Source organism: Microplitis demolitor, chromosome 2 (genome assembly GCF_026212275.2).
Source record: "Microplitis demolitor isolate Queensland-Clemson2020A chromosome 2, iyMicDemo2.1a, whole genome shotgun sequence".
In the NCBI taxonomy this organism is placed as follows: domain Eukaryota; kingdom Metazoa; phylum Arthropoda; class Insecta; order Hymenoptera; family Braconidae; genus Microplitis; species Microplitis demolitor.
Window position 1 is genome coordinate 21,441,066 of NC_068546.1, and position 25,308 is coordinate 21,466,373.

A 25,308-nucleotide genomic window follows, 5' to 3' on the forward strand; every position below is an offset into this window, starting at 1 on the left:
ATGGCGACGTGGATGGCACACGCGCTCAATCTTTTCCTTCTTTTACTGACATTTAATGGGAATCCCGGTTGCACAACAAAGACATTCACGTTTCCTGAATATCCTTACAAGGAGACAAGCAAAAATGTAAGTTTCATAATTTAATTAAAAACTTTTATCGTTTTTATTATTATTTACTAATTAAATCAGCTATCGAATTCGCCATGTTGGATTCTTGGCGCGAGTGTTTAAATTTTAGTACCTCCGCAAACCATTAAAATTCATGTAATAAAACTATTTTTATTCTTAATTAAAGATAAATTAATTTTAATTTTATAAAATGAACGTTTAATTTAATTTATCAGACAGCATTTAATTAGTAAATTATTATTTGAAAGAAAAAAAAAAAAAAAAAAAAATTCACATGTAGAAAATTAAAAAAGATATAGGTGCAATTTTTTTAAAATATTTTTTTTTTATAATTTATCGTTTCTAAAAAAGTTCAAAAATTATTAAGCGGCTTACTTTAATACACTGTATAAAATCTGGAGTGAATTCGGAGTAATTACTGATTTTATTTCAATTTGAATTTACTTGGTCATTCGGAGTTTTAATTTCAAAATAAACTTCTTTAAGAAGTTAATTTCACTATGAATCGGAGTTTCAATTTTCAAATAAACTCTTATTCGAAGGAGAGCAAATAAATATACAGTCATCCGCTCCGCATTCACTTCGTCACTCGGATGTCCGGAGTTTCAAAAAAAATCACTCCGAATACGGAGTAAATAAGGAGTCTTTTCCAACGGAATTATTTCGGAGTTATGAATTTTACTTAACTTCATTAAATTCGATTCGGAGTTTTAATTTAAAAATAAACTGTTCTTAGGAGTTAATTTCACGCAGAACCGATGTTTCAATATTAATACCAACTCCTCTTCGGAGTAAATTTGACTCCAAGGGCATTAAATATATATACAGTCATCCGCTCCGTTTTAACTCCGGATTTAATTCGCGCTCACTCTGCTTCGGACTTTTAATATTAAAATAAACTTTCTTTGGGAGTTTATGTTTTCAAACCGGAGTTTAAAAATTATAAACTCCTCTTCGGAGTAAATTTGACTCCAAGGCTATTAAATAAATACGCAATCATCCGTTTGGTATTCACGGGATCAAATCCACGTTCACTTTGCAAATTTTTTGCACTACATAATTATTCTTATAAAAAAAAATACTTGATACATATATTTTAGTCATGTCTTCACATGTTTTGATAACGACGATAAAATTAGCATAATTTATATTCAATGTATGTGTACTCTTCATAAGGATAAACTCTATTACTTTGTTTATATTGTTGTCTAGGAGCTGATGTTCCGTGAGTTTGAACAAGCTTGCGAAGAAAGTGGTGCTTGCAAGACATTGTCACAACCACGAAGCAGCGTCGCTAAAACACGATGTATACGAGAATGTGTGTCACCCTCTTGCTACAGAGAAATTTATCTTTTTGATCAGGTATTTTATCACCAATAAATTTGTCAAACTTTTAAAAAAAACTAAACTATCTAAGATGAAATAGTTTAAAACTTATGACAACCTAATATAAAATTCATTTTTAAAGCTTGAAGAAGGCGAAATAGATGTAAGATTGAACTCATTTAAAGGCTGCTTTATGCAACGAAACGGGAGACCAAAAAAATAGCCCGAGGGAAGCGAGAAAAATTCTCGCGTTAAAAATCAAAGATCCACGAGAACGTCGGGTCGATTGTTACTGTAAAGAAGACTAAGTGAAGTATCAGGGTCCAATTAATATAGCTCAGCACTTTCTTCTTATACTCATTACTATTACTATTGTTATTAATAAATACTACTATTGTTATTGTTATCGATGCGCACAAAGTAATTAATTATTCACTTATCTTCGATAAAAGTTTGATAACAAATATCGAGCAGATTACTATTGAATTTGTCTATTGACATTTAATTATTGAATAGTAACAACGCTCAGAAAAAATAAATAGTTTAAGACATACATAGAAAATAATTATTTCTTGGCACAAAAAATTTTTATTCACCAAGAAAATTTATGATCTTGAAGTTAACAGACAATTACTAATTTCCTTAGTTTGTAATTAAACCAAATAATTACAAAAATAAAAAACTAAAAATATGCACTTGTAGAAAATCACGTAAACTATGGGTGCAATTTTTTCAAATTTTTTTTTTTTATAATTTATCGTTTTTAAAAAAATCCAAAGATTATTAGAGACGTCAGCTAACTTCAGTATCATAAAACTTTTACTTGCCTAAGAAATTTTTTGTATTATGAATTGAAAAAAAAATTTTTTGAGACGAGAAAAAAATTCTTGCGCCAAGAAATTTTTTTTTCTGTGTATATATAAATATATATCTCTTTTATAGTAACTAGCATCTAGTTACAGGCTCATTGTCACACGTCCACACGTCTCTATCTCAATTTATTAAAATTTATTATTACATACATATATATAATATATGTACTTTCTCTTCTTCTATTAAATCCTCAGCATGTACGCGTCAACGAGACAGCCAGAATATACGCGAGATAAAACGCACTAATCCCGTTTCAAGAATAATCCAATAATCCGCGAGAATATTAACGAATATAATATTCAACAACGCGAGTTTAAGGACGTATGAACTTAAATTTTTTACAAATCTTCTTCAAATAAAATATAATTTTTTTTATAATAATAATAATAATTAAGCGATATTACTATCATTAATAAAGTTTGTACAATCACTTTTTCATAGCTAATGCATTTACTGTAACTAGGTATCAGTAAAAATTCATTGAAATTAAAACAATTTAAATGTAATTATGAATTTTGAAAAATAAAATAATTAAAACAATAAATTACTCACTCATTTTTACACCTCAGATGTTGATTTAGACGAATAGCGAAATCTGAAAAATAAAATTTATTTATTAACTTAAAATTGATTTTTTTTTGTATTTTCAATCCTTAGCGGTCACATGAGTCTGAACCCCAGGGAATTTCGAACTATAAAGTCATATATCTTTAACTCAAAATATCCGTGGGTATTCAGTTTTAAACAAAAGTTGATACTTTTTGTTGTAAAAAAAATTGTAAGCGCTACAAAAAAAAACTTTTTCAATTTTTTGACAGTTCAATATTTAAAAAAAACCAACCGCTCATTTTTTTTTTTTTTTAACTTTTAAATTTCTAATGGAAAATTTTTCACTTTATTTATTGAAATAAATATACTGTTTAGAGGATTAAACTTCAGCATCGATGCTGTGTCAAAGTGCATTTTTGTTCCAATAGTTTACCACGAGATTTAATTAAAAATATTAAAAGTTGATAAAGTTGTAACTATTTCTGTCCAATGTTTTTTTTTTGTCATTATTTTTTTATAACTCTTATAAAGTTTATGATAAAAATTAATACTGTATTTTATAGAAATTTTTCCAGTGTAAAAAATCGGGAGTGAACTCAAAGTAATTACGGATTTGATTTAAATTTAAATTCACTCCTTGTCTCAGAGTTCTGGAGTTAGAAAAAAAAATTACTCCGCATACGAAGTAAATAGGAAGTTCTTTTTCAGTGGAGTAATTTCGGAGTGATCTGGATTTTATTTCCATCCGCTTTTACTCCGATTTGAATTTTTAAACTGCAGTAGCCTGTCTCGTAGATTGTCTTGCAGTAGTCGAGTAAGTAAACATATTCACAAAGCAACACCGGGAAATTTTTTTAACACCGTAAAAGAATATTTACACCGACGACGGTGTTATTTTAACACCTACACCGCCTGGACTTACCCCGATTTTTTTTTTGGTGTAGATGTAAATGCGCATGCGTATAGTTTACGTTTTAAAGAAGAAAGAGAATCCGTTAACTAGGAAATTCCAAAAAATTTCTGCTCTTCCGTAGAAATAACTCCGAGTTAATGGAGTTCGATTATGAAAATATCGATTTATTAAATTTTTTTTAGTAATAAAAGACTCTCGGCTGGATGAGTTATCCCAATGCCTTATTTAAGAACTAACTGACCCCATAAAAGACGCGGGAGTCCTATAGATTTCTTATGACCGCTATAATTCGTACCGGAAGTGGGGCCATTGAAGATTAAATTTAATTAATTGCAAATACTCACTTTATGCTTAAGGATTTTAAGAAAAATCACTGGGATATCGTTAGAAGTATCAAGTTTTTCAATGAACGTCTTCAGTTGCTTCAATGCTTTTTCAAAAGTACTTTCAAACTCAAAATTATCTTGAGAATATATTTTCATACGATTTAATTTAAAAGTACCGTCGACAAACGAAGAGTGGGATTGCAATCCGTGCTCTAACCATAAGTTAACAAATTTAAAAAATTCTGATTGCGCGTAATTGTTATCGATGGTTCTGATGACTGTTAAATGAATGTTGATGTCATCACAGCAACTGTACAGCGCAGTAGGATAATTTAATTTTATGAATATCAAAAAATTGGTCAGACAATTAAAAGTAAATTTCCATTTAACCGGAACTGCCTGTTAAATTTATCGAAAAAATTTTAATTACTAAATGCACAAATTTGAATATTAAATTGTAATTGAATAATTGATTTATTACATTGTTGTGAGTTTGTATCATTGTGTAGAAAATATCATATAAATCTTCTTCGACATTTTCCTGGCAGAAATCAATAATCGCATAGTCGCGGAAGTTTTTTTGGCTCATAAAAATAATATTCAAAAACATCATGACCTCGATTGAGACAAATGTATCTTTCGATAGAGCATTTATAAGCTCGGTCGACGTTACTGATAAAGGCTGTGGTGGCTAAAAAAAATTTCTATTTAAGGTAAAGGGCCCAGGTATTGACACTGTCTTAGTTGCTGACACTTTCAACTTTATTTTAAATTTAAAAAAAAAATTGACTCGGATAGAAAAATAAATTTGGTTTTAATTTTAAAAAACTCATGCTATAGCTAATTAATAAAGATGACAAAAATTTTTAAACCAGGGGTAGCTGTGACCATTTTTTAGTCAGAGTTCTGGCGAATCGGAATTACGATAAATTCTCGCAATTTTAAATTTGCCATCATTTCCGTCGATTTCCGGTAAAAATGTGGCAATTTACCGTAAATTACTGTGCGATACTTCACTTTACGGTAAAATATCACAGGCTTGCTGCAATTTTACGATAAAAGACCGCAGGTTTGCCGCAAAATCGCCGTAGTTTTGCCGTAAGAGGGCGTACGTTCACCGTAAAATGACGTAATTTACTGCAATTATTCCGAATACCAACAATTTAAATTCAAAAATTTAATTTTTTGTTACTAATTCAAATAATATTTACCTTCATAGAAAACTGAATAAGATTAGCGAAGATATTGGCTAAACATTTGAAACAAGCTGCTGATAAATCATCATTCGGATTCTGGAATGCTTGGTTACGAATCTTATTCAAAATATCTCTATCCGTAATATTAGACGGAACAACTAAAACATTTTACATATAAAGTAATACTTGAAGTAAAAATTTGAAAAAATAAAAATAATTAAACGTTACCTCTGCTGTCGTTTGCAGCTGAAGCGACCAAAAACATTTTATTTGTTAATGTAATCAACAAATTCTTAATGTTTAAATTAACTTCCGCATCGCTGCTAAAAATTTTGATGAAACTTCCAACGCATTGGATCGCAAGATCAACAGGAAATTTATCAGTCGATAATTTATTTGCCAGGTTTAAAAATCCTTCGAGATTATGCTCTGAAAATGAAAAGTTTATAAGAGAAAAATATAAATAAGGATTTTTAAAAATTATTTTAATACCATTTTCTTTTTTATAAGTAATTAAAACATGAGGGACTTCCTGCCACACAATTTGCATAAAATCATAGTTGGGATTATTATCTTTTGCGATTTTAATTAAATCTTTGCAAGCTCGCTCTACTACATCTTTGGTTCCAGTTTTTAAAGCATTCTGTAAAAAAATAAAATTGCTTAAAAATATTTATAGATTATTCGATTGATTTTTTATTCAAAAATTTGTTTTAAATTTCAAGGAAAATTTATAGGTGTCGATTAAGTTTAAAAATAAAAAACAAAATTGTAGTTTTGAAAAATAAACATTAGCTTTCAATAATAATTTTTGGTTTAATCAAATTCTATATATTTATTCAATATCAAATTGACAAATCTAATTTGACAGCAACCAAATCGAATTTTTAGATATTAAATAAATTTTACTACCATAGAAATGTTTTTATTTATCGAAATAACAATTTGATATTGAATAAAAAAAAGTCGAATAAGACATAAAAAAAAGATCTTACGATGAGAGAACCAACGACGACGTGCCTGTGACTTGCATCGACTAACGCATGTACGTCACCGTCAGTTTTCAGCCATAATTTAACAACTTGATGCTGAATTTCTCGTGGAAATATTGAATTCTGAAGCACAGTGACAACCAAAGCCGGATAACATATGTAGCATTTTTCTACTCCTACTTTTTCGAGGATTTCAATAAGATGAGCTAAAGCATCCGGTAAACATTTATCTGAATCTCCCGTCTTCCTTTCCAGCATCCATACCTAAAAAAAAGATATTAACTGTAAAAAAATATTATAATAAAGTGAAAAAATCTATTTCCTGACTGTTTTTTCAAATAAATTGACTGAATCAATTTCATTTTAAATTAAAGTATAAAATTTTAAATACTAACAGAAATAAGAAACCAAATAATTTGTACTGTAGGCACTTGTGGTAAATTTTCAACCGATAGTTTTAAAATTTTTTGTGTCAATGGTATCCGGCTGATGACTTCAATCATTTGTGAGCTGAAAAAAATCAGTCTTGTAATAAAAATAGAGAAAAAAATGAAAAATTATTAAAATAAAAAAAATTTTACTCTGCAGTCGCATGGTAATGAAAGTAAATGCAAAAAAGAACAGCATCAGCGCACGCTGAATCGCTTGTCAATTTCCCAGATTCCGCGTAAGATATGAGTCCATTAAAAATAAATTTACAGAATGCTCGTGGGCCATCTTGCCACTGATCCATTGACAAATTATTGTTTGCAAGATCCGTCAAAATGTAAGCAAGACATTTACAAATTGAATTTCTGCTATCAATCAACGATTGATTTTTTATTTTCTCAAGAAAATATTTCAAGTATCCTTGGATTGACAAATCCAATGAAAATTTTTTAACACGGTCTGTATTTTTTTTTTCCTGATACAATACAGTCAAAGATGTAACAAAAGGTTTTAAAAAATCTTCAAATTCATCGCTGGATTCATCTATTTCCTGTTGAAGAAAATTAGTTTTTGTTAATGAGGGGACGGGGGGGGGGGCTTGAGGAAATACTTTCATAAAATTTTGGGAGTACCCCCTCCCTTCTGACCCCTTCATCTCTTTAAATTAATAATTAAATTTGAAAATATTACTTTGAAATTAGGGATGACAATTTGCAACATCGTTTTGCACGTAATATCTAAAATACTTTTAAATATTTCCAATCTTTCATGACAATTACTTGCACACGAGTCTTCCGAGTCACTACTTAGTGATCCTGTATCTTCATTAGTAACACTAATAACAAAAATGTTAATTACAATTAATTTTATAGCATTCAATTATAAGTTTATATTTAAATAATAAATTTATTTCAAATACTGACTTAATTCCTGTGCAGCAAATATTGACAGCAGTTTTAAAAAGAAAGTTGAATGATTCTTTGGCTTTGTTATTTTTCTCTAACTTAATAATTTTCGAAATCACATTTAAAATATCTTTATAAAATGTCTGGATCATCAGTAATCTGTCTAGACTAATTGTAGCAAAATCGACACCACTGAGAATAGTAAAAAAAAGATTCCCGACGCTAACAATCTTAGCAGCATCAGAAACTAGAGCTTTAATATTTAAACTGTCGATAAATATAAATAACTGATCGATGTACTCAATAATTCTCAAAGGAAATTTGAATTTCTGAGCCCTGATAAAAAATTAACTGAATATTTAATTTAATTCACTTGCAAAAAAAAAAAAAATAATAAATAAATAAATTTGCAGTTTAAAATTACCTATAAAATATCAAAGAAAGAGTATGAGCCATTATTTTCAAAATAGGCTGCTCTGTTATTGCATTTCTGGCGAGAAATGATCCAGTTTCTATTATTTTCATAATAACAGAAGTCGCTACATTGTTTTTATAAAAATATTCATGTTCTGATAACATTTCCCAGCATACTAATATAGATCTACACAAGTAACAAAAAAGTTTTATTTTTTTATAAGAAACAGAATTTTTCCAAATTATTTTTCATCACGGCGAAGAAAGTTCAAAATGCTGTCCAGTTTAGCGAAAAGAAAGTGACATTCTTCCATTATAAGAAATCTAATTAAATAAATTAATTTACGTGCCGATGGCTCTTAAGTTGGCAGACAATCAACAATTTTCGAATTTTTTTTTTTCAATAGTTTAATTTAAAAAATAAAAAAACTATGCACTTGTAGAAAAATTAAAAAACTACAGGTGCAATTTTTTCAAATATTTTTTTTTACAATTTATCGTTTTTACTAAAATTCAAAAACTATTATACTTTGGTAAACTTCAGCATCATGCCGATTTTCTCTTAAATAATGGAGGAAATTTAAACTTTTAAGTGGAAATCTGATGAAAAGATGGGAAAACACAACACAGAAGGTAGGGTGGCCTAATCCGCGTTTGCTGTAGATGATTATATGCGCGGGTTAAAATGTCCTACTTTCCCCCCTTGGATGGATATTAACGTTCAGTTTTACTTACCGTTGAAGATTTTCATTGTTCTGAGCCAAATTATATGTTAAGATGATAGCGATGTCAGCTGATATTATATTTACAATAGATAAGGCTCGGGTTTCTCCATCAAGTGAATTGATTTTTTTAATGAGTTGATTAATTACTGCAACCTGGTTAAATTCAAAAAAGTTGTAAATTATTAATAAAGTAAGACCCAAGAACTAGCACCCGATCAGAGAACTGATACTGGATCGGGATTGTGTAAAAATACTCTACCTTCTTTGATTGATTCGTTAATAGCAATTTTTTACGAATTTCTTCAATCATTTTATTTAATTATTACATGAATTATTTGAACGAATTAATTACGTTGTAATTGTTAACGGTTTCTTCAATTATCAAAATGAAGCCGTTATGGGGATCACTTATAAAGTGCGACTTGCGAGTGCTTTGTCTTTGTGCTTGTCACTTGTTTTTTGTTGAGGGCGCTGGTGTTGAATTTATATTTGAATTTGAAAAATTAGCGGGAAAATTAAATTCTTTGAAATCATAACTTTTTAAATTTAAAAATCAATGTGATAATAAAATAAAAATAATATATATTAATTTTAAATATAACTTTTATTAATTTTAATTAATGAATTAATTAGTAATTAGTGATTCGTTTTTAATTGCAATATTTAGAAATTCAGTAGAAATTAATTTGAAAAATATAAATTTCAAAGATTAAGGGTAAGTTTTTCAAACTTGGTTCAAATAAATATCACTAGTATATATATATAGTATATATCCATTAATAATATATAAATATATACATATATATTAGCAACAATAATTTGAACCAAGATTAAATATAAAAGCAGTTTGAAAAACTGGCGCTAAATTAAAATGATTATAAAATTATAAAATATGCACATAATTTATGAAGTTATTAAATACTAGTATATTTTGTTTATAATTAATTAATATCAATTAATAAATTATATATTACAATATTAAAAAAATTTAATTAAAAAAACTAAATAAATATTTATTCAAATTTTTGCTTTGATGACTATCAGTAATTTCATGTATAAACTAAATAAAATATGAAAAAAAAATAAATATGTATATAAGCTAACAATTATTTATGATTATAAATTTTATTATTTCTTTGAAACATTTGTACACTACAATAAATTCATTTAAATCATTAATCGTATCCAAATAATGGTGCTTCATACAAAGCTTTGTCCATGTCATCAGTTCCACGTTTTATTCTTCTACCAATAGGTTCCATATCATTGTAGCACTTGTTGAAGACCCTTTCAACAGCAGCGGTAGCTTCTTCAATGGTAACACCTCTGGCAGCTAATACTGAAAGCATCGCTCGTCTTTTGACACACTCTTGATGTTTCTGCTTCATATCCCAGGGCGCTGCGTCTCCATCAATCCATGAACTCATAAAACTACAATAAGTTAAATTAGCAGCACGCACTTCTGTACATGCCAAGTGATCGAGGTTTTTGAAATCTAAATTATTACGACAGTAATCGAACATGTGAATCATCTCATGTGTTAAAACACTTCCGATAATTCCTTCAATTCGTGCATTATTTTGACAAATAACAACTTGATTTAATTCGGGATCGTAGCCTCCAGTTACTGAAGGATCGCAATCTTCACACGATAAATGTCTGCGTAAATCAATTGGACTGTAATTAATAAATAATTATAGGTTAGAATTTAAGTGTTCATTTAAATAATATATAATTTATTTTTAAATTAATACCAACCATCCAGAACTTTTTAATGCTGCTACCATTAATTTAACAAGTGGATCTAAAAAAATAATAATAATTATTTTAAATAATTAAATTGCGACCTGTGAGTGTGAATATAACTGACAATTGGAAATTTTTTTATTTTTGAATGTGAGTAGAATAAAAATTCAAAAATGCATATTTAGATAATTGAAAAATTCGCGCGCACATTTTTTAAAGATTCATTATTTAAATTTATTAATTTATTAATTTAAAATTTAAAAATTTTCTGATGTCTGCTACATTCATACTCATAAAATTTCAGTAAATGTGGTCATTATTTTTTTTATAAATGATAATTTTAAATCATCAGAATAAAATATTACTGATAGTCTTGAGGTCAGCAGACAATTAATAATTTTAAGATTTTTTTTTAACAAATAAATTACAAAAAAAAAAAAAAAAAAAAAAAAAAACTAAAAATATGCACATGTAGAAAATTTCAAAAACTGTAGGTGCATTTTTTAAAAAATTCAAAAATTATTAGACAGCTAATTTCAGTATCACTAGATTAACTTGGAGTTTTTTATCAGGAAACGATAAAATAATTTCATGCAACTAAATAAATATAAATTACACATACTTTGTTTTATACATTTATATACAAGTTTTTCGCAATGATATCTCTCAATATCTTCCTTCCCCTCTTTCATCAATAATGTATTTGTTATACTTCTAGTTTTTAACTTTCGTCTCTCAGGATAGAGATCATGTCCCCAAAGTTCCCCATGCTCATCAGGAATTGTTTTTCTTGGAGGTGGTGTATAAGGTTTCTCTTCATTTTTATCATTTTCAGACATTATCTATACACTTATTAATTTTTAACAACAATACTTTTCATTCGCAGCAATTTTATTTATTAATATTATTTTTTTTTTTATCAATTATAAAATAAATGAATAACCGGCAAATATTTTTTTTTTAGGTTAACTCACGAAGTTGATGATGAAATCCTCGAAATTCATGCGTATCGGTAGTAGATATAGAGATACAGGGCGCGAAATGTCAATTTTTAATTAAAATTCAAAAGCTAACCCTAAATATTTTTGTAAAAATTTATTGTTTTGAGGACACAAAATTATTTTTCATTTACATGGATTTATTTTATAAATATATTTTGGTATTTAGATTATTTATAAATTAAATTATGAAGATTATTAAATTTAATATAAATTTTATACTAAAAAATTATATTAAATATGCCCAGAGTAAAATTTGGACAAAATCAAGTAAATTTTATTTTTATTTTTAAATATTTTACATTTTTATTATTAATTATGAATATAAAAATATGATGTATTATAAATATATAAGAATATGACTATCAAAATAATTTATAATTTATCATAAATTTAAATTAAATGAATAATTTTAAATTTGCGCAGAAGCGGGCATTTTTTTATTCAAATCGGGTAAAAAAAAATTATATATAATTATATCTGAAAAATTGCACAATATAATTACATATAATTATACATAATCACATATTTGAATTTCAAACAGTTTCTATGGTTTAAAAAGAAATTAAAGAGATTTTTGCCTTTTAGAAGTATTTTGTATTTTGTATTTTAGAAGTACTTTGTATTTTATATTAATGACATAATTATATAAAATTGTATGTAATTATGTATAATTACATACAATTATGTATACGAAACCATTATATATATTTGTATATAATTAGATATGAATTGCATATAATTATATATAATTTTTTTTACCCGGGAGACATTTAATCTTTAGTTTAAATTTGTTGAATTTTCAAATTATTGTTAGAGAATAGAGGCACCATTTTTGGCTACTTTTGAACACCTGAAAAATTTAAATAAACTAATTAGTAAAGTACGCAATGACATGATTAATTTATAAATGTATAACAAGATACTTTTATCACACTGTTATAGTATACGTTTTACCTGATTTACCTGATAAAATTAAAATTTTTTAAACTTTAATTCATATTGAGTGGTTTAAGCTCACGTCAATTAAAAGTGAGCGGGTAATGAGTGTTATTTTATATGACAATAATTTTTTTTAGGTCGATTTACAAAACGAAATAATAAATTTAAAACGACAATTAACGATAACATTGGATGAAAATCATCTGCTTAAAGTTAAAATTCGTAGATTGGAAAATGAAATAAGAAAAAAAGACAAGTATATTGATTATTTTTTTATTAAAAATAGAGAACAGGTATTCGTTTATGATGTATTGATTAAATACCTAATTTATAGTGTAATTTAACTGTAATAATTTGTTTTTTAATTAAGAGTTTTGACAATAGAAGAATTATTTACGAAAAAACATCAAATGCTATTCAGAAATTGAAAAAAGAAAATGATGATCTGAAAGAACTGATATTGAAGCGTGACATTGAAGATCAAAAACGTGAATATGATATCAAAAGGATGCTTCTTTACGGACAAACTGATAAAGTAATTATCATACATTTTACATTTACTTGTATAAAAATTATACTAATATATGATGTCACGATTCCTCTATCAGACCTTGATCGAATATTGGGTCTATTGCTAATTATAACTACAATTAAAATAATTAAATTTTTACTAGACTTATAGAAAACCTTTACGAAAATCATCCCATTCATTGAATCATGATCTACCTGGAGTAAAAAAACTAGAAAGTTTATCAGATTCAAATACAATATCAAAAAATGTCTATCGTACGTTTGCTGAAAATTTATATAACTTAGAAAGTACCAAAGATTATTTAAATTCGCTGTTTACAACTCGTGCTGACGTTGAAAAACTTGTCGACACTATTAATAATCTCAAGGAACAACAAGATATCGACAGAAAAATAATTCATGCACGAGAGTATAAAAATTTCTTAGCAAAAAAATTAATTAATTAATTATTTAAAATAAATAATAAGTTACTTTTTTTTTTAGTTCGGAAATAATTCGACTGGCATCAGAATTAAATGAAATAAAAGAGCAACTGAGTATAGAAAAAATATCAAGCTCTTTATCTCCAATTGTGAAACATGATTACAGCAATTCAAAGAATAAAAAGTTTGATAGAAGTAAGCGCTGCACTATCGAGTCTGCTGAGTTTGAATCGAGTCATAAACCTAAAGATATCAAAGTTGAACGGAAACCAATAAAACATAAAACGTAAATATTTTTTTTACTTACAGTAAATGTTTAGTAATTGACATTTTTAATATTTAAAAATTAATAATTGATAATAGATCAAGGCGATTAGAGCCAGTGTGGGAATTAAGTGAAAACGAACTGTCAAGTGTGAGTGATAAATCAGAAACGGAATTATATAATGAAGATATATCAAAAAAGACGGAAATTGAATATATTATAGATTCCGAAGTGAGCTCTGACGGTGAAGACATATATTTATTAAATAATCTGGGGTCTTATCATCGGAAAACAATCGGTACCATGTCGAATAATAGAAATGATTAATTACATTAATGGGTTATTTAAATTTATTACCATATTAATAAATATATTTATTACAAATAATCATTTGTTATTAAATACTTGATTATTATTATACTTAAAGTATAAAGGGTATACTTTTTAAAACGTCAGTTTAATAATTAATTAATAAATAAATATCGATATTTATTTAATGCAAGTTGATTATTATATTTAAAATATCAACTGATATTAATAAAAGATAAAAATATAAACTTTAATAAGTAGATAATTGAGATAATTGTCTTGCTGGGCAAGGATGTTTCAGTCTGATAGATTATGACTTAAAGTAATTCCTGATTGCCTTACGTCATTAATTATTATTAAATTTTTTTTTTCTTTTTTTATTTTGATTACAAAGTCAAATAGTCTAAAATATATATTTTAATATTTAAAATAGTATCGATACATTATATTTAATGAATGAGTGCTAGACAATAAAAAGATCAAAAAAATTTAGTAATCGATAAATTTTAAATGACTGAATATTTATAGAATATAAATTACGGTGTCAGGATTAAATATCACTCATATCACACAAAAAAATATCAATGCCTAAATATCATATAAAAAAATATGTAACGTTTAATCAGAATATCATGCGTAAAAAAATCGTGTACATACAGATATTTAATGGCTAGTATATTTTATTTTAATAAATGTGATATTTTTTCATGATATTTAAACATTGCGATATTTGCGGAAGCGATAATTTATCATATGATATTTTGGCGTGTGATATTATGACTGATATTTAGACATGTAACCAAAAATACATGATTAAGTATATACTATTATTATTATAATGACTAAAGCTTTAAGTACTTAAGTAACATTACGTAAGTCTACGTAATAATTATTAATTATAAAATAATATTTTCAAAAGCGTTTGAGGCAAAAAAAATTTATAAAGTTTGTAATTAATAGTGATTAATTACGCTTGCTTAATATTGCGATTCATCAGTTGATTGTACAGTGATTTAAAAGTTGACTGGGCTCGTCCTTTGTGTCGAAGTCCTGGCAATAGTAAAACTACCATCACTGTTTAAATCAATAGAGTACATTAATAATTTAAATATTATTTTATTCTATTTATTTGAATTTCAACTTACGTGTTAAATAAATGAGTAGTAAATTATTTACGACATTTCCTATCCATGCCAAGAGACTCAGGCATAAAGTTATTGATCCATAGTACTAAATAAATATAAACAAATTATTTTTATATAAAAAACTGGGTGTTCATATTACAGTTTACTTGATTAGTGATCACTGATCACTGGCTTTAGGCCCTGAGTTTAAAACCACAAGGGCATAGAATTTTTTTCAACTGAAAATATTTGGTGTTGATTAAAAATAAAAATAAACTTACGAAATTCGGACGATTGCTACGAGCATTAAGTATAAATTTCCAAATAGCTTGGGCTTGTAATAAAATTTCGCTGACACTTTGACAAATTTCATCTAATTTACGTTCTTTCTGTCCATTCCAAGCACTAGAAGAAATAAAAGTCGAGGCAACAATCGGCACCAAGTAGTCAGCCAGAGCCAGTAATAATAAAGTCATTGATACTATCGTCAAGAACGCGGGTTCCATCATCCAAATCATACTATAAATCAAAATTTAAATAAAATTATTATCAATAAAATCAAAGTACACTTAGAGAATAAATAACTTTCAGAAATATTAGCTCAGAGCTAAAAAATTTAAAAGTAATGAGCTTCCTGAGATTAAAAACAGTGGGGTTTTTCCGTAGGGTCAACCGTTTTTAAGATTTTTTTTTTTTTTGGAATTTTGTGAATAAATTTCGGTTTTCTTCTGTCAAGAAAATTATTCTTTAACTTAAGAGGCAACGTCAACCGATTTTCAATTTAATTTAATTCACAGACAAAAACTGGAAAAAAATAGAAAGTCTTTAGCGTTTTAACAGCGGATTAAAAATTTCATATTTTCAAAAATTCTCATTCGTCTCCGAGAAAAATTGTTTTAAAATTCTAATTTACTCCACGAGTAAAACTGTAGAAGATTTTTCTGAGTGAGAAAAAAGTCCGGTGACGTTTCCCCTTGTATATAAAATTAATAATAATAAAAATTTTCATTGACACTTGAGAAAATATTATTTTTACAAGTTATTTTTTTTTCAATGTATTAATAATTAACCACAATATTAATCAGCTTACAAAAATATTAATGATGTAGCACCAAAAATAAGACCAGGATACCAAGATTTTTCCCATAGAAGAATAGAATTTAATGGCAAAATAATTTCTCTCCAACATTCCATTTTTTTTTAAGCTGCTTCATACACTTATCCTAAAAATTAATTACATTAATCATAACTATAAATAATTTTTGAATGATTCTTTAATTATCAGACACTTAACAATGTTCCAATTTTTTCCAACAAATTTGAGTGTGAATACAGCAGACATCAGAGAAATTCCAAGTTATTAAATAGATTAAATAATTAATAAAATTAAATTTAAATATTTAAAAATTAATCAGTGCATTTTAAAAATTATTAACTCTATTTATAATTTTAAATTTCTTTGACGTCTGCTACATTCACCTTTCAAATAAATCCCAAAAAAATCAAAATCAAAATAAGCAGATGTAGAAATTTAAAAAAACTACAATGCAATTTTTTTAAATGCTCTTTTTGATTCCAAATATATCGTTTCTAAAAAAAAACCAAAATTTAAACCTCCGCTAACTTGAGTGCCACAACTTTATTTTTAAATTACATAAAAAATTACCTTGTCAGAGTCCAGCATTTTGAATTTTTTATTCCCAAAATTTATGTGTCAATTATAAATAAACCGGTGACTGATACAATTCTTCAATTACTTACAAAGACTTCAATCAATAAATTCAATCATCATAAATTCGCTGTTCAATATCTAATAAAATAAAATAAAACCAGTGATTTAATTATTGGTAAAAATAATTCCAATAATACTAAAAAGTAATTATCAATAAACGTCAATAAATAAACCATGACTTAAACAATTAAATAAAATAATAAACTTACAATTCTCTAAGTAGATTATCACCCAGTAGTCAGACAAGTAAGTTTTATTTTGATATTTATTGTGTATTAGTAATTTAATACTGCGTGTTAGTGATAATGATGATAATCAATGACAATGACTTTGATAATATCCAAGTAATACTGGTAATAGTGGTGGTAATTGTGATCGTTGTCCTGTCGACGTTGATGATGTTGGTAGAAATGAACCTGATGTCTTTGTGATGTTGGTAGAAATGATGTGTTGAAAATTTAAGTAAAAAAAAAGTAGTGGGTCTTGAAGCCTGTGGTGGTAAAAATTGTCATGTGTCATCAGCATCAGTGATAAAATTTACATCTGTGTAACTGGTGGTGGAAACTGGAGGTAAATTAGAAGAAAAAAAAAAGGAAGTAGGTAGCAAGTAGAGGGTGAAAAGTGCCTGGGTTTGAGATTAACTACAAAACGCATCGTGATTGGTCAGCTGTTCAAAATGTTGGTTATTGCGGGCGATGCCATGCCGATGTTGTGACGTTAAAGATTTTAATCGCTTGCATACACTAGTAATAAACGTATTATTCAGTTGGTTTTTATTTTATTTAACAGACCTGGGGGTGAACATTTAACACCAAGGATGAGTTCGGTAAGAATTTGAATTTTAATACCTGGGATAATAAATATAATAATATTTTTATTGAGATGCTCGGTTGTTTACCTCTGGGTAAACTCTTGTGCATACGCGAGCATGAGGGCGACAAAAATTTAACGCGGGAGAAATTTATTGTCAGAGTTTTTGTTTCAGATATCGAATGTCGAGAATTTTTCACCACAAATTATACGGAGGGTAGCCAAAGAAATGACAGAACTGGTCAGCCATCCTCCTGAGGGCATTCGGGTTATCATTAATGATGAAGATGTCACTGACATTCAGGCTGTCATCGAGGGACCTGGTGAGTGTCCTTTCACCTCGTGCTATTCATTGTTTTTTATTTTATCACTGAACAAATGACATTTTGTGAATTAAAATAGTTGGTAATTATTAGTGGAATTGATTGTTTGATGTGAACAATTTTTTTTCAGCTGGTACTCCTTATGCGGACGGTCATTTCAGAGTTAAACTTGCTCTAGGCAAGGACTTCCCTCAAGGTCCTCCTAAAGCTTTCTTCCTTACCAAAATCTTCCATCCAAATGTTGCGAAAAATGGAGAAATTTGTGTCAACACCTTGAAGAAAGATTGGAAGTCTGATCTTGGAATAAAACATATATTATTAGTGAGTTATTATTTATTTTTTAAATATCTCGTTAAGTAAGAGACCCAGTACCCGATTACTCTATGTATTTCTATACGTATATTTACTAAGTGTAGATGTACAAATGTATGCAGTGATCAGGTACTAGTTCTTTAACTGAGTACTATTTCCCCGTGGGATACTAGTTTCCTGATAAGGTACTAGGTCTTTTAACTTACAAGTAATTTTTTTTTAATCTTAAATAAAAGACCTAGTACTCGATTACAGAATCAGTACTCGACCCAGGAACTAGTACACGATCACTCCAAGTATGTTTGTGATCGTTAAGTAAATTCATCATCAATTATAATTATATTTAGCAACATAAAATTTTTTAAATCCATACTTAAACTCATGACTTCATCAAGAGTTTTGAAGAATAAAATAAAAAATATTGCATCTGATAATCCTTTCCCGCTATTATCATCGATATAATTATACAAATAATCAGTAATGATAATTTTATATTAATTATGTAAAATGTTTATTTTTAAAGACTGTCAAGTGCCTACTCATCGTACCTAATGCCGAATCTGCCTTGAATGAAGAGGCAGGGAAAATGCTTCTTGAGAAATACGATGATTATTCCGAAAGAGCTAAAATGATGACCGAAATTCATGCTCAAGTAAGTTATTAATAAATTAAATTAATTATAATAATCTATATCGTTATTCATATTCATCATAGTCAATATTACATAGTACTGATAGTCGCAGATATCCGACATTTTTAGTGTTTTTATAAACACGTTAATTATAATTAAGAAAAAATTATTGAAAATTTGCACAAAAATTTTTACCTAGTAGAAGATCTAGTATCCGATCAGGAAACTGATACCCTATCACTCATATATTTACTAAATATAACTGTACAAATACATGAGTGATCAGGTACTAGTTGTCTGATCGAGTACGAGATCTTTTACCTTATAAATATTTTATTTATTTATTTAAAAGAAAAAAAAAGTTATGTCTGCTACTGTCAGTATTAAATATTATATATCAATAGCGGGAAAAAATTATTAATATGAAATATGTTTACATTATTATTAACGTTTCGTCTTCTTCAGGGCTCTATTTAGCTGACTAATAACTACAATTTAAATTAATATTTATATTTCAAAAAATAATAACTACTGTTTATTTTTACCACCATGTCTTGTTTTTATATTTTTTATTTAATTTCATTGTCTTGCTCTGAAGAAGTCAATTCCAATGAAACGTTTGGTGTTTAGTAAACATATTGCATATGTGTATAATATTTATGATAATATATTTACAATGAAAATTGAAATAATTATTTAACAGGGAGGTGGAAAAGGCAGTAAAGTTGGTCTCGAGAGCTGTACCTCCTCTGAAATTGGCGGACCTCTTCCTAAAAAACACGCAAGTGACAAAAAAATAACCGCTGAGAAAAAGAAAATGTTGAGAGATAAGAAGAGAACGCTCAAGCGATTATAAATAAGTTATTAATATTTAATCTAATCCTTATCGATCCTGTCCTTTATAAAAAAAACAAAAAAAAATTCTTCGGTGTGGTTTCAAATGTCTAATACCCAATAACTTTATAGAGAAAACCTTAACATTTAAATTTAAAAAAAAATTGTTTTTTCTTTCATGACTGATAATTATCATTAAGTATTTAGACTTTACGATCAACTAATATTTTGCTTATTAATTTCTTCTCAAGTAATTTTAAAATATCATTACATTAAATTATCATTTTTTTCACCAGATTTATTTTAAATTGCATAAATTAAATCGTAGCCCTTCATTATGTTCACGTAGAAAATATTTTTACAAACATGTACAAAATAATAATAATAATTATATTAATAATAATAATAATAATAATAATAATAATAATAATAATAATAATGTCGTAATTAGATGAGTTTTACTCAAATAAAATGCTTTCACACAAATCAAAATTGTTTAAATTATTATCATGTAACATTTACTAGTAATAAATATAAATATTACTCATTTTTTTTTAATTTATTTAAATTTTAATTATAATTATATGAAATAAATTTTAACTTTTTATTGAAAGAAACAAATTATTAGATATTAAGGGCATTTTCAGACAAAAAATTTACGTAATTTTACTGCTTAAGAGGTAGTTGGGGTGGCTTGCAACTTTTTGCTACCTTATCAGCATCTCTATGCGAAACATTTCAAAAATCTATTCACCCCGTAAACTTTCTACTCTATACATGTCGAATTTTTTTGAAAATTTTTTTTCACATAGATTAGAGCTTAAAAAACTTTCTTATATACTAATAAAAATGAAGGAAAAAATATTGGAATAAATGAAGTCAATTTTTAAAATTCAGAAACCATTTTATTATCTCCTGGCTGAAAATAGTTTTGGATTCAGTCTTCAACCACATTATGGCTTTAGGTTGTTTCAGTTATGTATTATTTTCTCTGTAATTAAATATATTTTAACGCATTCATTAATCAAAATGCATTTGTCCCACTGTGACATTACTTTACTCATTATTTTTGTCACTTATTCAAACTATCAACGCATAAGTATACTAAGACAAGAGATTCATGTTAAATAATCTCACAGCCTTAATAAACTATTTATTAATTAAGACATGAGATCGCAGATAAACTTTTAATTATTAAAATAATTTAAAACTAAAATAAAAAAATTATATTTAAAAAAAAATTTATTTAATTATTTTTGCTTTAAAAATTAATCAATTTTAGTTTTGTTAAATAGTTATAATAAAAAGCATTATAAAATAAAAATGTGCTCGTACTTTGGATAATGAATAAGCTCGAGATAAATTCAATCTATATTTTTTTTTTTTACTTTTCAATTAGTATTCGTCACACGCACGTGAAGATTACATACAAAATTCATAAGTATTTTATAAATCATTATAATCTTTTGTCTTAAAGTCTACAACTAAATGATGTTTCAAAATTGTATCAATCAATTTTTACATTTGTTAGTTTAATTAAAAAAAGAAAAGTAATTACGAAGAAAAAAAGAATCATTATTTTCTATCTTTGTTATCATTTAATCAATCAGAAGGTAATTATCTTATTTAAATTACCTTTAATTTTTGTACCATTTCTTTTTTAATTACAAACGATACAATAACATTTTCAAAATGAATAATGATGAAAGTGCTAGGCGTAATTTATATGCTAAAGTCCTTTGTAAGACTTCGAAAATTTATTTCTATTAATAATTATTTAAATTTTATCCGCTTATTTATTAAATAATTATATCGTGTTCATTAATTATGAGTTATCGACAAACAACACTTTCAAGTGTTATAGTAATCAGAAATATACGCGATATATTTAAAAAAGAAATGAATTATTATTATTATTTTAATCACGACAACTTTTATTAATAACTGGCTACTTGACTTCTTTTACGTAAGCCTCCAATTCAGCGTCCAACTCTTCAGCAGTTGGGGTTTTCGCTGGTGTTCTAGTACCTCCTCCTCGTCCACCGGCACCTCGTCTTCCACTCGCACCACCGCGACCTGTAATTCAATAATTGACAATAAGTAATTTATAAAATTACGATAATGAAGAAAATTTGATTAATTAATTTTTAAAAAATTACAGCAGAGTTGAAAAAAATTTGGTAAGTAAATTTATGATCCTGAAGTTGGAAGACAATTTTTGAATTTTTTTTTTATCAACAAATCAATTGTAAGAAAAAATAAATTGCACATGTGGAAACTCAAAAAAGCTATAAATACAATTTTCTTAAATATTTTTTTTTTATAATTTATAGTTTTGAAAAAAAAAAAAAAAAAAATTAGACGATGGCTAACTTCAGTCATAAATTTCAGCCTAAAAAATTTTTCATTACAAATTTCTATTGACAAAAATTTTATTTAAATTTATTATCTAAATTTCATTAAGCTCCTAATTGATGTCAACTGTAAATAATATTTTTTTTAAATCTGTCTGTGAAATTGTTTTTTTCTTCGGTCATTGCTTCAACTTTTTTTTTTAATTAGTTGTCAAAAATGTAATATGGTCATTGCAATTTAAAACCATTGACTCTTTTTAAAAAATGAAGGGAGGGGCACAGTTTACAAATGGATTTAATGTAAATATAATTTACCTCTTGTCGCACCAGCCCCACGTGCACCTCGGAATCGATTCGTCGTTGATCTCTGGGGGAAATTGCTAGCAGCAAGTCTTGATGATCCACGAATTGATGTTGTAACAGGCAATTCAGATGTAGCGACTTGAATGTTCATTTCACGACCTAATCATTCAATTTTGAATATTAATTATGATATTAATTTAAATTAAATTTATAAAATTATTAATTGTAAAGTTATTTACCATCAAGAGGTACACCATTGTATTGCTTCATAGCTTTGATCGCATCAGCTCTCCGTTCAAAAATTACGTCAGCAGATCCCAAAGAACGTCCTGACCTGTCATAATGCACTGACGCAGATTTCAATGGTCCGAATTCACTGAATAATTCCTGAAAAAATAAAATAAAATTGTCATTAGACTTTCACTTTATTATATAAATAAAAATATTCTTTTTATTATTTTTTGGTGGCGTCATAAAGTAATAGAATCATTAATTATAATGGACATTTAATTACTTCAATTAAAGTACACAAAAAATCAATAAAGTTTAATCACGACATACATCTTGTATTAATTCTATTAGTTTTCATCGATTAGTTTAGTAAAACATCTGACATTACAAAATTAAGTTTTTTTTAAGAATGGCGTTCAAGTATTGGTAGAAAAATTTTCAAGTTAAATTGTTAACTTAAAATTATTTAGGCTTAAATTTTGTTCACGAAATTTAAATGTAAAAGATAAGATTACGATATTAAAATAATCAAAATAAATATATTTGGGTAGATAATAAAAATAAATAAGAGATTAAAGTAATGATTTTGAAGTTAACGAATAATTAACAATTTTCGGATTTTATTTTTACAACAAATAAATTACAAAAAAAAAAAAATTTTAAATATGCACATATAGAAAATTAAAAGAACTACAAGTGCAATTTTTTTTTATAATTTATCGTTTTGGAAAACTTCCAAAAATAATTAGACATCGGCTAACTTCAGTACCATCGGTCCTTAAGTTGACAATTAAAAATTTTCGGATTTTTTCTTCAATAAATAAATTGCAAAAAAATGCACATAGAGAATTAAACAAACTACAAGTGTAATTTTCTTTTTATAATCTATCATTTTGAAAAAAAGCAGAAAATCAGATGTCGGCCATTTTCAGTATAATACAAAATAACATATTACCTGAATATCAGAATCGGACACTCCAAAATCAAGGTTGGACACAAGAAGTTTCGTAGTTCCTGTGCTACCGATTGAACCTCGTCCAACTTTTTTGACGCCCTCGAACATATCATGTTTCCACGCACTATTTACATCGCCCTGTTAACAAAAAATAAAATTAATCCACAATTCTTCAAATGAACACCCAAAAACACAAAATATCATCAACTTTAATCCACACATTTCTCAAAATTAAAATTCCTTATGCATCAACACCCGACGCCATGATCATGACAAGAGGTTAAAAGCCTTGAGAAAATGCAACAGAAAAATAAAAAAAAAAACTTACTCGTGTGTAAGAAGCAGCCGCTCGTGAAATTCCACCTCGGTTACGTCCTCGCATAACTCCACCACCAGCTCTGGGTGATCCACGAGGACCTCGTCGTTGCAAATTACCGGTGGATCCTCTGCCTCGTCTAGCCGCGCCACGCGATCTTCCTCCTTTATTTTGCTTTATTATATCGTCCAGACTCATCTCAATCTTGTCTACCATCTTCATTATTAATATACTTTATTTAATAATAAATCAATTAAAATATTTATTGATTTTTTTTTAATTCAATAATTATTGTATTTGATAATGTGATGAACCAACTTAACACACTACCGGATTATTACAATTGACTATAATGCTGTACAATAAAAATGGCGGTGTGCGTACGAACACTTTAGAAACAGAGAGGAAAATAATGCGCGTCTGCGTGTCCTTCGTTTTCAACTACGAAAGCCGGATTTTCATGTGATCACACTAAATATATATATATATGTATACTTGTGTTATTATTATTATTATTTAATTAAGTACTGATAAATAAAATAACACAATTACACTACTGTGTAATTGACAAAATAAAATAAATAAATTTATCGAACTGACAGAACACGACTGAAGCAGACTGAGGGTAATGGAAAACTGAACACTAAACTAGTTGAAATTCAATGGTCCTCGGCCTCTAATTATAGGCATCTTTTAGTGGTGGGAGAGTTTCTTACTAGTGAGGGAATAGACTGATGCTGATTGGTCTATGAAGTTGTTTTTGGGTTTATTCTCATGAGTTTTGAAACTTTGTGAATCATTGTCATGGTGTGAATGTAGCATATGAACAATTTATACATTTTAAGTATATATAAATAAATAAAAAATAATGAAATTTAAAAAAACGTACTGATTTTTCAAATATTTGAATATGAATTTTTATCAGTGTGAATGTAGTTGACATAAAGTTAGCAGACATTCAAAAGTTTTTTGATTTTAAAAAGAAAAAAAATAAATATTACAAAGATATTTTGAAAAACTGCACGTATAGTTTATGAAATTTTTGACATGTGCATTTTTTTAGAAATTTTTCTTTTTTTTTTTTTTTTTCATTATTTATGTTAAAAAAAAAATTTTTTTAATTTCAAATATCTGCTGACTTTACTATCATGAATGTAACAGACAGACAAATTCAAAATTGTAAATAAATAGAATAATTAAAATTGTAAATGAATAAAATGATTACAAAAATAATATTTCTAAAAATTAAAAAAATCACATGTGCAATTTTTTAACATCTTTTTTTTTTATTATTTATAGTTTTGAAAAAATTCCAAAAATTATTAGACCTTGACTAACTTGTATCATCGTTTACACAGACTTATACTTCATCTCATACATTCATCAAATATAT

General features: G+C 27.0%; 7 protein-coding genes across 7 annotated transcripts; 3 read left to right on the top strand and 4 right to left on the bottom strand.

The window, feature by feature from the left end:
- On the top strand, positions 1 to 1,887 carry LOC103579729 (uncharacterized). The gene is made up of 3 exons (XM_008561231.2): positions 1 to 126; positions 1,342 to 1,491; positions 1,598 to 1,887. The coding sequence occupies exons 1-3, from the start codon at positions 1 to 3 to the stop codon at positions 1,676 to 1,678; spliced, it is 357 nt and encodes a 118-aa protein (XP_008559453.1). The 3' UTR covers positions 1,679 to 1,887.
- Positions 1,888 to 2,905: 1,018 nt separating this feature from the next.
- On the bottom strand, positions 2,906 to 9,173 carry LOC103579730 (uncharacterized). The gene is made up of 14 exons (XM_053737037.1): positions 9,037 to 9,173; positions 8,788 to 8,930; positions 8,063 to 8,239; positions 7,657 to 7,974; positions 7,424 to 7,568; positions 6,886 to 7,283; positions 6,700 to 6,814; positions 6,308 to 6,568; positions 5,805 to 5,955; positions 5,541 to 5,741; positions 5,328 to 5,470; positions 4,598 to 4,807; positions 4,135 to 4,515; positions 2,906 to 2,923 (listed from the first exon to the last, which is right to left on the bottom strand). The coding sequence occupies exons 1-14, from the start codon at positions 9,085 to 9,087 to the stop codon at positions 2,906 to 2,908; spliced, it is 2,712 nt and encodes a 903-aa protein (XP_053593012.1). The 5' UTR covers positions 9,088 to 9,173.
- A 716-nt stretch (positions 9,174 to 9,889) lies between these two features.
- Positions 9,890 to 11,479, bottom strand: LOC103580221 (mitochondrial inner membrane protease ATP23 homolog). Its single transcript, XM_014441019.2, has 3 exons — positions 11,146 to 11,479; positions 10,536 to 10,581; positions 9,890 to 10,454 (listed from the first exon to the last, which is right to left on the bottom strand). Exons 1-3 carry the CDS (start codon positions 11,360 to 11,362, stop codon positions 9,953 to 9,955), a joined length of 765 nt encoding a protein of 254 aa, XP_014296505.1. The 5' UTR covers positions 11,363 to 11,479; the 3' UTR covers positions 9,890 to 9,952.
- A 141-nt stretch (positions 11,480 to 11,620) lies between these two features.
- LOC103579607 (uncharacterized) lies at positions 11,621 to 14,039 on the top strand. The gene is made up of 6 exons (XM_008561047.2): positions 11,621 to 11,791; positions 12,601 to 12,756; positions 12,834 to 12,998; positions 13,138 to 13,403; positions 13,478 to 13,702; positions 13,780 to 14,039. Exons 1-6 carry the CDS (start codon positions 11,762 to 11,764, stop codon positions 14,006 to 14,008), a joined length of 1,071 nt encoding a protein of 356 aa, XP_008559269.1. The 5' UTR covers positions 11,621 to 11,761; the 3' UTR covers positions 14,009 to 14,039.
- A 461-nt stretch (positions 14,040 to 14,500) lies between these two features.
- Positions 14,501 to 16,311, bottom strand: LOC103579609 (ADP-ribosylation factor-like protein 6-interacting protein 1; the record flags this gene model as incomplete). Its single annotated transcript, XM_008561048.3, has 4 exons — positions 14,501 to 15,064; positions 15,136 to 15,220; positions 15,396 to 15,633; positions 16,205 to 16,311. Coding segments are annotated over 4 exons (537 nt in total), but the record flags the coding sequence as incomplete, so codon positions are not given.
- Positions 16,312 to 17,330: 1,019 nt separating this feature from the next.
- Positions 17,331 to 20,143, top strand: LOC103579610 (ubiquitin-conjugating enzyme E2 S). The gene is made up of 5 exons (XM_008561049.3): positions 17,331 to 17,672; positions 17,832 to 17,979; positions 18,110 to 18,300; positions 18,815 to 18,943; positions 19,626 to 20,143. Exons 1-5 carry the CDS (start codon positions 17,664 to 17,666, stop codon positions 19,776 to 19,778), a joined length of 630 nt encoding a protein of 209 aa, XP_008559271.1. The 5' UTR covers positions 17,331 to 17,663; the 3' UTR covers positions 19,779 to 20,143.
- Positions 20,144 to 20,405: 262 nt separating this feature from the next.
- On the bottom strand, positions 20,406 to 24,611 carry LOC103579611 (THO complex subunit 4). The gene is made up of 5 exons (XM_053742929.1): positions 23,928 to 24,611; positions 23,600 to 23,737; positions 22,653 to 22,800; positions 22,426 to 22,572; positions 20,406 to 21,832 (listed from the first exon to the last, which is right to left on the bottom strand). Exons 1-5 carry the CDS (start codon positions 24,135 to 24,137, stop codon positions 21,705 to 21,707), a joined length of 771 nt encoding a protein of 256 aa, XP_053598904.1. The 5' UTR covers positions 24,138 to 24,611; the 3' UTR covers positions 20,406 to 21,704.
- Between the last annotated feature and the right edge of the window lie 697 nt (positions 24,612 to 25,308).

Excerpts from the sequence above, each read along its gene's own strand:
- LOC103579729 (XM_008561231.2), top strand. The coding sequence starts at position 1 with ATGGCGACGTGGATGGCACACGCGCTCAATCTTTTCCTTCTTTTACTG. Across the intron at positions 127-1,341 it reads ACAAGGAGACAAGCAAAAAT|GAGCTGATGTTCCGTGAGTT; the intron begins GTAAGTTTCATA and ends ATTGTTGTCTAG. Across the intron at positions 1,492-1,597 it reads AAATTTATCTTTTTGATCAG|CTTGAAGAAGGCGAAATAGA; the intron begins GTATTTTATCAC and ends TCATTTTTAAAG.
- LOC103579730 (XM_053737037.1), bottom strand. The coding sequence starts at position 9,087 with ATGATTGAAGAAATTCGTAAAAAATTGCTATTAACGAATCAATCAAAG. Across the intron at positions 7,284-7,423 it reads TTGTCATCCCTAATTTCAAA|GAAATAGATGAATCCAGCGA; the intron begins GTAATATTTTCA and ends TTTCTTCAACAG. Across the intron at positions 5,742-5,804 it reads TACTTATAAAAAAGAAAATG|AGCATAATCTCGAAGGATTT; the intron begins GTATTAAAATAA and ends TTTCATTTTCAG.
- LOC103580221 (XM_014441019.2), bottom strand. The coding sequence starts at position 11,362 with ATGTCTGAAAATGATAAAAATGAAGAGAAACCTTATACACCACCTCCA. Across the intron at positions 10,582-11,145 it reads ATATAAATGTATAAAACAAA|ATCCACTTGTTAAATTAATG; the intron begins GTATGTGTAATT and ends TTATTTTTTTAG. Across the intron at positions 10,455-10,535 it reads GCATTAAAAAGTTCTGGATG|TCCAATTGATTTACGCAGAC; the intron begins GTTGGTATTAAT and ends TATTAATTACAG.
- LOC103579607 (XM_008561047.2), top strand. The coding sequence starts at position 11,762 with ATGCCCAGAGTAAAATTTGGACAAAATCAA. Across the intron at positions 13,404-13,477 it reads AAAATAATTCATGCACGAGA|TTCGGAAATAATTCGACTGG; the intron begins GTATAAAAATTT and ends TTTTTTTTTTAG. Across the intron at positions 13,703-13,779 it reads AAACCAATAAAACATAAAAC|ATCAAGGCGATTAGAGCCAG; the intron begins GTAAATATTTTT and ends AATTGATAATAG.
- LOC103579610 (XM_008561049.3), top strand. Across the intron at positions 17,980-18,109 it reads GGCTGTCATCGAGGGACCTG|CTGGTACTCCTTATGCGGAC; the intron begins GTGAGTGTCCTT and ends ATTTTTTTTCAG. Across the intron at positions 18,301-18,814 it reads GAATAAAACATATATTATTA|ACTGTCAAGTGCCTACTCAT; the intron begins GTGAGTTATTAT and ends TTATTTTTAAAG.
- LOC103579611 (XM_053742929.1), bottom strand. The coding sequence starts at position 24,137 with ATGAAGATGGTAGACAAGATTGAGATGAGTCTGGACGATATAATAAAG. Across the intron at positions 23,738-23,927 it reads CGGCTGCTTCTTACACACGA|GGCGATGTAAATAGTGCGTG; the intron begins GTAAGTTTTTTT and ends TTTTGTTAACAG. Across the intron at positions 22,573-22,652 it reads CAATGGTGTACCTCTTGATG|GTCGTGAAATGAACATTCAA; the intron begins GTAAATAACTTT and ends TTGAATGATTAG.